The sequence below is a fragment of the Orcinus orca genome, chromosome 11, assembly GCF_937001465.1.
Source record: "Orcinus orca chromosome 11, mOrcOrc1.1, whole genome shotgun sequence".
Lineage (NCBI taxonomy): Eukaryota > Metazoa > Chordata > Mammalia > Artiodactyla > Delphinidae > Orcinus > Orcinus orca.
Window position 1 is genome coordinate 42,862,461 of NC_064569.1, and position 10,503 is coordinate 42,872,963.

At 56.7% G+C, this 10,503-nt stretch overlaps 3 protein-coding genes across 6 annotated transcripts in view; 1 reads left to right on the forward strand and 2 right to left on the reverse strand.

Moving 5' to 3' along the window:
- The first annotated feature begins 1,221 nt into the window (after positions 1–1,221).
- Positions 1,222–6,541, forward strand: TARBP2 (TARBP2 subunit of RISC loading complex). 3 transcript variants are annotated; one of them, XM_004274243.2, is made up of 9 exons: positions 1,222–1,605; positions 2,153–2,322; positions 3,139–3,241; positions 3,842–3,937; positions 4,496–4,568; positions 4,787–4,904; positions 5,192–5,319; positions 5,750–5,951; positions 6,108–6,541. In XM_004274243.2, exons 1-9 carry the CDS (start codon positions 1,553–1,555, stop codon positions 6,263–6,265), a joined length of 1,101 nt encoding a protein of 366 aa, XP_004274291.1. In that variant the 5' UTR covers positions 1,222–1,552; the 3' UTR covers positions 6,266–6,541. The 3 variants fall into 3 exon arrangements, with proteins under 3 accessions (XP_004274291.1, XP_033292063.1, XP_033292062.1); XM_033436172.2 differs by having other exon boundaries at positions 1,271–1,605; positions 2,158–2,322; XM_033436171.2 differs by lacking the exon at positions 1,222–1,605 and adding an exon at positions 1,645–1,853.
- A 255-nt stretch (positions 6,542–6,796) lies between these two features.
- Positions 6,797–7,538, reverse strand: NPFF (neuropeptide FF-amide peptide precursor). The gene is given in 2 exon segments (XM_049694462.1): positions 6,797–6,974; positions 7,087–7,538. Coding segments are annotated over 2 exon segments (546 nt in total). The 3' UTR covers positions 6,797–6,880.
- LOC101281592 (cyclic AMP-dependent transcription factor ATF-7) overlaps positions 7,298–10,503 on the reverse strand; it is a 100,205-nt gene continuing 96,999 nt past the window's right edge. Inside the window, exon 13 of one of the 2 annotated variants that reach the window (XR_007470117.1) lies at positions 7,298–7,624. The gene's annotated coding sequence lies outside the window, so the exon portion shown is untranslated. Of the gene's footprint in view, positions 9,476–10,503 lie in introns of both variants that reach the window. The other variant, XR_007470116.1, reaches the window with a different exon arrangement.

The window sequence follows — 10,503 nt, forward strand, 5'->3', positions numbered from 1 at the left end:
CCTCCTATACCCTGAGACAGCAGCCCCTCAGGTGGGACCCCCCCACCCCTCAGCATCGTTCCCCCTGTCAAAGGATCTTGGCCTGTCTTCTTTCCTCTAATTGTCACAACTCCAGTTCCACACAGCTGGAATCCACTCAGCTCAATGCCCCGTCCCCCTCCAGTGTTCCTGGATGACCCCTTGTTATTATTCCAAGATTCCTCTGGACCTCCACCCCCGCACAGAGAAGCCCATCTCTTCCCTGATCCATTCCCAGAACACTCATTAGAGTCGGACATTTTTCGTGATCTCTTTCTCTCCAAGGTCACAAGATTTTCCCTACATCTTTCAGGCCAGTGGCTGTGAGACCTTGGCGAAGAGGGAATGGAGCTCTGGGACCCAAAACTACGCGTTCTGCTCCGCACACAGATTAGTTGATTAGTCTTAAGAGGCCAGAATCCTCTCTTTAGCTGAGAGACCCAAGACCCACGGCAGAGGGAATGAGACCACTGTGTGCCTTAGTCCTACTAATCCTGTTGTCCCACTATAGCCTGATTCTCAGGCACCAGAGGGGGGTCTCCTGGCGTAGGGGAACCAGCTACAGAAAGGTGTAGGGCCATTTTAAAAAGGCTTTGGAAAAGCGGAAACCGACAGGCTGCAGGGCAGAATTAAGGGGAAGGGAGGTGAAGGACAACCTAGGAAAAAGAAGCAGGTTCTGTGAGACGAAGGCCCGAGAGCTAGGGGCTTAGGCCAAAGGCAGAGCGGGAACTGAGACTGAGATGGGCTAGGATTTACAACTGCCCCGCTGCCCTGAGGGGCAGAGGATACTGCCCTCCCGCGTCCAGGCAGGGCCCACCCTCCCAGAGTGCAGAGTCAGGAACCGACAGCCGCCTTGCACCTGGGCCAATCACAACCTTTTCTCAGAAGAGGCGGGATCAAGGGGGGTTGACTCTTCCCTTGTCCCCGCCCCTCTAGGTGAAGTAACCAGTCGCAATCCTCCTAGAGCAAGCGAGCGCAGTCGGGAATAACCAATTACGCCGCGAAACTTTTCGTGCACGTTTGACCCTGCCCCTCCAGCTGCGACAAAGATGGCGCGCAAGCTCCTGGGTTCTGTAGTTTTCAAGGGACCCGAAGGCCCCCCCCCCCCCCCAGTCTCGAGTTCGCCCTTACCGCCCCGCCCCTAGAGGCTTCCACTCTGCTAGTACGCACGCCCAGAGCCCCAGCCCTGAGGCTAGGAGACGCGGAAGGAAGGAGGCGGGGCGATATTAAAAACAAAAAACAAAAAACAAAAAACCACCCTCAGCTCGGGAAGCGACAGTGGATGAGTCCGCTCCTCCCAGAAGGCGGTGCTGCCTGCCCGGGCAAACCACGCGGAGGGTTGTGGGGCGGATAGCTCCCCTCCTGATGGAGACTCTTAGAGTCGGGTGGGCGGGGGACTCCATATCCCAGCATGCTCCGCGGCAGGCCCGACCGGCCGCGACTCGGGGCTTGGCCCCGGCCCTAGCTCGTCGGCGGTGTATTGGGGCGCGTGGAGGCTGCAGTCACGGTGGCGCCCGCGGAGACGGAGGAGGGAATGAGTGAAGAGGAGCAGGGCTCCGGCATTACCACGGGCTGCGGGCTGCCCAGGTGAGCCGCCTAGTACCGATCCCTGCAGGGCGCATAACTTGGCACGGTGCGGAGGGAGTAGCGTCGCGGCCCCAGCATGCACCTGGCCTGAGGGTTGTTCCCGGCAAGCACTGGGGTAGTGGGCCGTGGTTCCCGGCATGCACCCCGGCAGTGGCCACAGCCTCCAGCATTAGCTAGTTCGGGGTTGGCCCGGTTCCCAGACTGCACTGGGGCGTTGGGCTTTATGCCCCCGACATTCAGTGCATTTGGTGGGTACTGGGGACCTGGCCTGCACTGTGTCAGGGGACATGCACTTCCAAACTGCACTGGGGTACAGGATCCCTCGCCTTAACTAAGACAAGGAACAGTGCTTTCCCCGCTTGCCCTGGGGCACTGGACCCTGCTTTCCCAGCCTGCACCTCTACTCCACACTGAACCCAGCTGGTGGCTGCCTAAGGTCCCCTGGACCCTATGTCCCCCGTAGTGTGCCTGGATCTGATATGGCAGTGCTTGGCCAGGTGGGTGCAGAGAGGGGAGGTGTGATGAGGGTTTGTGCCCTTCCCCCCAGTATAGAGCAAATGCTGGCAGCCAACCCGGGCAAGACCCCGATCAGCCTTCTGCAGGAGTATGGGACCAGAATAGGGAAGACGCCCGTGTACGACCTTCTCAAAGCCGAGGGCCAAGCCCACCAGCCTAATTTCACCTTCCGGGTCACCGTTGGCGACACCAGCTGCACTGGTGAGGAAGGCTTGGGCAGCCTGGCTGGGGTGTGCATTCACAGGGCCCCACTGGCTTTATTGCTTGGAATCTATTCACAGTCCTTTTCTCCAAGACCAGTGAGGGCAGGAGAGATTTCAGGGGGAGTATCCCTGACTGGGTTAGGAGCACAGGTCTGTGAGGAGGTGGGTAGGACTCGGGAGAGTTAGAGGAGCAAAGCCGCGCTGCCACAGTGACCCGGCAGATCGTTGTTATCCTGGAGGAAGAAGTAAAAGGAGATAAATCGAAATCTCAGTGCAGCATTTTGGGGAGTGAGTGCCCGCTGTGCTGGACTCTGCTCCAGGTGCTTAATCAAATTCACACTTACCTTAAACCGTGGTCGGATCCAGCTGATGTAGGTGGTAGTATCCTCATTTTGAATCTGAGGAAACCGAGGCTCAGAGAGATTCAATGACTGGGGCAAGGTCACATGCCTAGTAGGTGGCAGAGCCAGGTTTTGCCTCTAGAGCCTGCACTCTTTCTATTTTTCCAGCCAGCTCTATTGAGAGGAAAGAAAGTGCTTCCCAGAGGAAAGTGAGGCAGAGAAAGAACCTCCAGACAAAGTGTCTGACCTCAGGAGGAGTTCTGCCCGGCATGGCTTGATTTGGGGAACTCATGGAAAGATAAGGGCCCTTCATGACAGCAGTTAGCATTAACACTTCCAGTCTTGGGCAGGGGGAGGTTGATGAGAGGGGGCTTGGTTGACTCCTTCTGGCTGTGAGGAGAGAGGCTGTGGGATGCTGGTTTCTCTTCTGTCCTTCCAGTGACCTCCAGTATTGCCCACACCCCCTCTCTCAGGTCAGGGCCCCAGCAAGAAGGCAGCCAAGCACAAGGCAGCCGAGGTGGCCCTCAAACACCTCAAAGGGGGGAGCATGCTGGAGCCGGCCCTGGAGGACAGCAGGTGAGGGAGGTACAGCCAAGGCATCCTAGAGGCTCTGTCAGGAACCCAGGCCCCTGCACCAGCCCCTCTGCCCCGTAGGCTTGGCCTCGTGACACTGAACCACGCTGACTTGACCTCTTCCTGAGAGCTTCCTCTGGAACCCGAGCAGGATGCTTCCAGGGCTCCTGCTGCTGTGAAGGATTCTGGGGGGCAATGGCCAGCCCCAGTGAGGGGTTATGGCTGTGGTTTGGGGCCCAGGTTGGGGCCTGGGGAGGGGGAGGGGTGGAGGCTGAGGCTGGAGGGAGCTGCTCCCCAACATACTTCCCCTCTCCAGCAAGATGGCATATTCCGTCTTCCATACTCAGGTTGGTGTTTGTTGCTCCCGTGGTTCTTGGGTAGGAAGAGACCCTCCTCCCGCTTTTCTTAGTCTTTTTGATCAAGTGTTTGGCAGCAAAAGATCTCAGGAGGAACTGGTGGTTGAGCTTCCCTGAGTTTTTGTCTCTAGTGGGAAGAGATTTTCTTAGGGGATGGGCAGGTCAGGAGGACCTGGGTCCCACACCCTTTATTCCCCACCCCCACCCCACGTGGGTGTGAATCAAAGGCCCCCTTCCCCTCGGGAAGTTCTTTTTCTCCCCTAGACTCTTCACTGCCTGAGGACGTGCCGGTGTTTACAGCTGCAGCGACTGCTATTCCTGTTTCATCTGCTGTCCCAACCAGGTATCTTGTGTTTCCTGCCTGCCCTGGGGGGGCGGGAAGGGGTCCTGGCTCCTGGCCCCTAGCCCTTGCACCCAGGCTGGTCAGGCATGAGGAAGTCTGAGTGTAAACAGAGGATGGAATAGTTGGGGACCAGAGTTTGAAGAATTTGCACCAGCTGGTAAGCTCTTGAGATGGGAGGTAATTTATAATTTTTCAGTAGCCACATGGTTGATGTTAAAGGTCTTGCAGGCCCCATTTTCTTCTGAGTTGGCCACATGATGGCCCTGTGTTTGAGTCCCATCAGGTGCTTCTGGGGACTGGACATACACCCCTCTCCACTGTCCTGGCGAGGCGACAGTCAAGTGTTCCGGAAAATCGAAATGGGCCTGGGAGCTGGAGGAGACCTTGCTGGGGTGGGAGGGGCAAGAGAGCTGGCTTGACGTTTGGAGAGACAGCTGCCTGCCTGGTGGGGAGTAGGGAGATGGCAGTGGGGGAAACCAGAGCAGGGCTTAGGACTCATGGGCAGCCGCCGAAGGAGCCAGCCCCCTCAGCTTTGGCCCTGGGCCCTTTTTCCTTCAGGAGCCCCCCCATGGAGGTGCAGCCCCCTGTCTCCCCTCAGCAGTCTGAGTGCAACCCCGTTGGTGCTTTGCAGGTGTGTCCCCATCCTCATTTCCCATGCATGCCTGTCTTCCCTTGTACCAGGGGCCATGGGGGTAGCTGATGTGGGGCTGTTACCTTGTTCTGAGGGCTTCTCCCACCCCTCCTTTATTCCTTCTTTAACTCCGAGTCTGAGGCTTCCAGGGTGGGAGGGGGAGAGGATGTGAGGACTCTTTCTCACTGTCTTGTGCACCCTTGTTTCTCCCTTCCAAGGAACTGGTGGTACAGAAAGGCTGGCGGTTGCCTGAGTACACAGTGACCCAGGAGTCTGGACCAGCCCACCGCAAAGAGTTTACCATGACCTGCCGGGTGGAGCGTTTCATTGAGATTGGTAACTGGGCAGAGGGGAGTTCCTGTAGCTACTGTCCATCCCGCAGCACCTCAGCCACAGCCACAGGCAGCTCCCAGCCTCTCTCTGCTTTCCTGGCGGAGACCCCCAGCTTGGCTCCTTCCTCCTAGCTTTCTCCTTGCACCCTGTCCTGCCCTCCTCTTTTGGCCGGCTAGGTTCTCGGACGCGTAGCAGGTCCTGAGCTCCTCTTTTCAGTTGACATCCCCTGAGCGGGTGGAAGCACTGCGTCTGTTGGGAACCATGATTCAGCAACCCTCTCCCCCTTGCAGGCAGTGGCACTTCCAAAAAGCTGGCAAAGCGCAATGCAGCGGCCAAAATGCTGCTTCGCGTGCACACGGTGCCTCTGGATGCGCGGGAGGGGAGTGAGGCGGAGCCTGAGGACGATCACTTTTCCCTCGTGAGTGCCTTGTGGGCTGGGCCCCGGGCTCCGTCCCCCACGCGGGGGCTGGGCACTGGGGGCTCGGGTCTGTGACCTGCAAGTGAGCCTCTCGGGGTCCCAGGGCTGCTTCCGCCCTTTCTCCTACCAGACCCAGGGTTTCTTGGGCCCCCTCTCAGCCTCAGCTATAGGCCTGCATGGTGAGTGCGCTGGGGGAGGGAGCTGGCCCAGGGCAGGGGCCCTGTAGGCTTCTGTTACTGGAATGAGGAAGGCTGCCTGGCCATCCGGTCCACGGTCTAATAGCTAGAGGTGGCCACACAGGGGTTGACTGGGGGAGGCAATGGGAGGAAGCGTCCTTTGGGCTTTTCTCTCCTTGGACATAGGATGTCTGTTAAACGCTTGGGTCTCAGAGTCCCTGGCTGCATCCTCCTTCCTGTCCCCATCTTGTCAGGGTGTGGGCTCCCGTCTAGATGGACTTCGGAACCGGGGCCCAGGCTGCACCTGGGATTCTCTGCGGAATTCGGTGGGAGAGAAGATCCTGTCCCTGCGCAGCTGCTCCGCGGGCTCCCTGGGCGCTCTGGGCTCTGCTTGCTGCAGTGTCCTCAGCGAGCTCTCTGAGGAGCAGGCCTTCCATGTCAGCTACCTGGATATTGGTATGGTTACTGGGGGGCGGGGGGATGGTGGGACTGGACCCGAGCAAGTATGGATGAGAGTAAGGGTTCGGGAGGGCATGGTGATGACATGGACACCCCCTTCCCGGTGCTGCCTTCCTGCCTAGCACTGCCTCCCTCTTCTCTCTTGGTCTGCAGAGGAGTTGAGCCTCAGTGGGCTCTGCCAGTGCCTGGTGGAGCTGTCCACACAGCCGGCCACCGTGTGTCACGGCTCTGCAACTACCAGGGAGGCAGCCCGAGGCGAGGCTGCACGCCGCGCCCTGCAGTACCTCAAGATCATGGCGGGCAGCAAATAAAGCCCCGGCTGGACTCGTGGACATTCGTCCTTTGCTCCCTGCTCTTCCTGCCCCCGGCCCGTGCATCTGCCCAGCTCTGGTACCCCCTGGAGGTGCCACCTCTACCTCTGACACAGACTGCCTGCCTGCAGGCTGAGGAGGGCACAGGGCCAGGAACCAGGGGCCTCAGCTGGCCCGGGTTCTGTCCTCACGTAACTGGTAATGAAGAAGGGGAATGAAATCGGGAGCTCTCCAGTAAGAGCCTCAAATAAACGTGCTGCTTTTTGGATTCTTAAACCCTGCTCTGTTTCCCTGAGTAGTCGGTGGCAGAGGTTAGCACCAGGTCACTTCCCCTGGTGTGCCTCCCCACTTTGCTCCCCACAGGTCCCCATGTTTGCCTTTCCGGTGGCAGGAGGTTGGGTGCACTGACCTCTGGGAACTCCATCGCCTGTTCCTGGAGAGCTTGGTTTGGCAGAGACGGAGGGGGCTGTGGTTCTTGTCTTGGGACTCCCTCCTGGCCCTCTGTCTCATACAGACAGACACGCACACTGATTCAGAAGCCAGACAGCTTTATTTGGGGGGACACGTGGCACTTTCGGGTGTGGGCCTTGCATGCAAACATCAAAGGATGGCATGTCACTTCTTCCCAAAGCGCTGAGGGGCAGCCAGGCTCCAGAATGGGGAGCTCAGCCTTTCGTTGTTCCAGGAGCCCCGGGTGTTTCTGCCAAACCTTAGGAGAGATCCATCCTCAGCTGTAGGCCCTTCCAGTGCCCCCCTTCCCCGCTGCCCTCCCGCCCCTCTCACTCTGGCCCTTGCCTTGCCCGTGTCCCTCTTAGACTCACCTCTGGGGCTGAAACAGGAAGGCTGGACTCCGGCTGGGTCTCTGCATGGCCTGGAGCAGGGAGCGCAAGAGTGCCCCGGGGGTCTGGGCATCCTGCAGTGGGCGAGCGCCACGGTCTTCCTCCTGTGGTACAGGGGCATCCGGGAAGGAAGATGGGCTAAGGCCTTGGGCGTTTAGGTCACGAGGGGAAGGGAGTGGCTTCCGGGGGCAAGTTGTAGGAGGCTAAGGAGTCATTTTCTCAGATGTGAGGACCCAGTGACCCTGGCAGCCAGGGAGTATTTGAACCTGGAGTACAATTCTCAAGCTGAGGTACAGGAAAATGGTGACAAGGGGGTGGGCATGCTGACTTACCGTGAAGCTCTGGTCTCCTTCATCCCGGCCCCCTGGTCCTTCAGCGCGGCCCCAGTCTGTTATTAACAGCAGCAGCAGCACTGCTGCCCGTCTGGAGTCCATGCTGCCATCTGCCTTCCTTTGGCCACACCCGCCTCTTACACCTGCTGTCCCCGTTCCTCACCCCCGACAGCAGCCTGAGGGGGAATCTAGAGCAGGCAGTGGAAATGCACGGCTCCATGAAGAGCCGTCTGGGACCCCCCCCCCCCCCGCCCCGCTTTCCTCTGGCCCCCGTGGGACTTCCTGCTCTCAGCCTCCGGCCCCAGCCCCTAAGCCTGGAGTTATAGACTTTATTAGATGCATAAATCCTGTCTCCAGAGCTCAAGAAGCATCATTAATTGCAGATGCTTTGTCAGAGCCAGGCCCTGGGGGACCTTCAAGAACTCCCAATCCCTCAACAGGTTGGAGAGCAACAACTGATCACCTCCTCTTTCCTAACTTGTAGAATAAAAGCATAGAGACAGTCCTGTCCGGCTAGGCATTATGTCCTAGGAAGGAAGGAGGGAAGCCAGGGTCACAGTCAGCCAGGATGACCCAGTCTGGTGACTGGAGAGGCTGCAGGAAGGGCCACGCAGCCCATTCACACCCATGTGTATGTACGTGCCTGTTGGAGGATCAAAAATGGAATCACTACTCTGAGATTTGCCTGTGGATAGAAAAGTGAGATACAGGAGACTAAAAGGTTTCAGAGCCCCCAGAAAGTGGAGATTGCTTCAGATGTCTGTAGACAGACCCCCATCTTCACTCGCACTGTTGAGGACCTGCCTCACTTCAGCCTAGGGAGCAGTGCTCTGCAGCTGAAGCACTGCTGCCACCCTGTGGTCACAGCTCTGCATTTCCTTTTTCTGGAACAGAGTTTGTTGAAGGGTAGGGTGGCTGGAGGTCCTCAGGCCCTGACCCCACCGAGTCCCAGAAAGGCAGGGGCAGGATGCTGGGGTGCCCACCTCCCTCTAGTCACTCCAGCCTCTGCCTGGCTCTGGCTCTGACCTACTGGGGCAGGTGCCTACAATGCCACCTTAGGAAAAATCAGTCACTGCCTCTCAGGAAGTGTTCCTTCCAAGTCATCTGGCACAGTTTCCCTTCTGACCCTAGAGTCCCTTCCTCAGCAGTCCCACCAGTGTGGCTCTTGATGCTGCAGAGGTGCCATGACATAAAGGGCCTGTGAATCAGACTTCGACAAGATGCTTAGCTCTCTGTAAGAAGTTTCTTCACCTAAAACATGGCAACGTTAAAAGGAACCACTTCCTACGGTGAGCATTATTCGAGATACTTTTTGTAACCCATGCAGCACAGGATCTGGCATAGAGCAGGCTTCCTCACAACGTTAGCTGTGATTGTCCTGGGTCCTGGGGAACTTGCTATCTCCTCAGTCCAGACAGAATCATCCTTGCAAGGAGCTGGCTTTCATCTCCCTGTGGCCTCCACCAGGGGTCCTGGTTTCCCTCACTCTCAGAGAACACCTCTCATCTTTCATGTTACAAGCCTTTCCCAGGTTTGAGGACAGATTTCATTCTTCCTTCCTTCTTTCTTTCGTCTTTCTTTGTTCAAGGGGAAGCGTTCCCCCCTTCTTTAAAGTGAGGCATCTAGAAACCAACTTACACTTAGGATAGGTAGGTTAGATCAGGTTTTGATACTCACGTCTATCAATCCAGCCTAAGCTAGGGTGAACCTTTTTGTAAGCTTTGTCTCACCGCTGGTCCCAAGCATAGAACCTGACATTCATCATTACATCTTGTAGTTTCACCACTTCTTACATGGGAGCATCAAGTCCACGAGGAGATGGTTCTTCTGTGGGAAATGGGTCCTGTGCTGTATCAAGGTCCTTGTCCATTCTTATCTGACCAAGTTCAGAGGAACAAGGTGTGAGGGTAGATGGGGTGCTGCAGAGCCGTTCCAGGGTCAGAGCCGTTCTAATCCAGCTCTTGCACTTCGCTGTGTGCCTTGGGCAAGTGTCTCAAGCTAAACCTCGGGTCATCATCAGTATCATGAGGTAACTGCTCCTGTTATCAAGAGGTTTTGTGAACAGTAAATAACTTGATGAATGCAAAGCATCTAGCACTCCACCTAGCACACAGCAGGCACACAATAAATGTTTACCCTCTGTGATTTCTCTGATGGCCAGTTACAAGTGGATCTGAGCTGAGGCTGCATTCAGAAAGGGGCTGGTCTAGCTGCTTCCTGTGTCCTGGATGGAGGTGATGGGTCTCTCCTTTGGCTAGAAGTTGGAATGGGTTAATTCTTTTAACTTGGGAACTGTCCTCCCTTCAGTCTCATCCCCACCTCCAAAACCTCTCAATCTTGGTTTCGGTATTTGGCTTTCAGCAACTTCCTTTACTACTCTCTGGACTCCCACGTGCTTCTGACCACAATGAAGACCACCACTGCCTTTCCCGCTCCGCAGGGGAGACTGGCGCTCCCTGTCTGTGTCAGTTACACCGAACACCGGCCACAAACAGCATGTACATCTCCTCTCTCCTATTGGAAACCCCTCAGAGGTACCCAGCTATCTCCTGGTCAAGTTCTTTAGCCTGGTCACCCTCCTCACCTGTGGTATCAAAGAAGACACAGATGCAAGGAATTAGTAGTGACTGCCCCACACCTCCCCACAGTTCATGAGTACTACCTGTTTTTTTCTTGTAAACTACCTTGCCTGTTTCTAAATAAACTCCACCTCTCATTTCCAGACTCCCCTCCTCCCCACACACACAGAACTCATAGAATCATAGAGCACTTCTTCTGTCTGCGGCTAAGTGCACTCCCCAGGCATGCTGGAAACTTCTTGAGGGTAGGGCTTATTATTTTTTAATTGCGGGGGTGGGGGACATAACACTGAAAGGTTAAGAGGCCACTTGCCTTCCACCGCCCTCCGATCCCCATTCACGCAAAACACACAAGTTCTCTAGTGAGGGCTCCCATGATGCCAAGGGCCCTCGTCCCTAAGGGCAGTGCACAGATCTGAGCCTTCTGTTGTGTTACGTAATTTATACAAACCACCCACCTCCCCTAGGCTGTGTCTTCCCCTGCATAA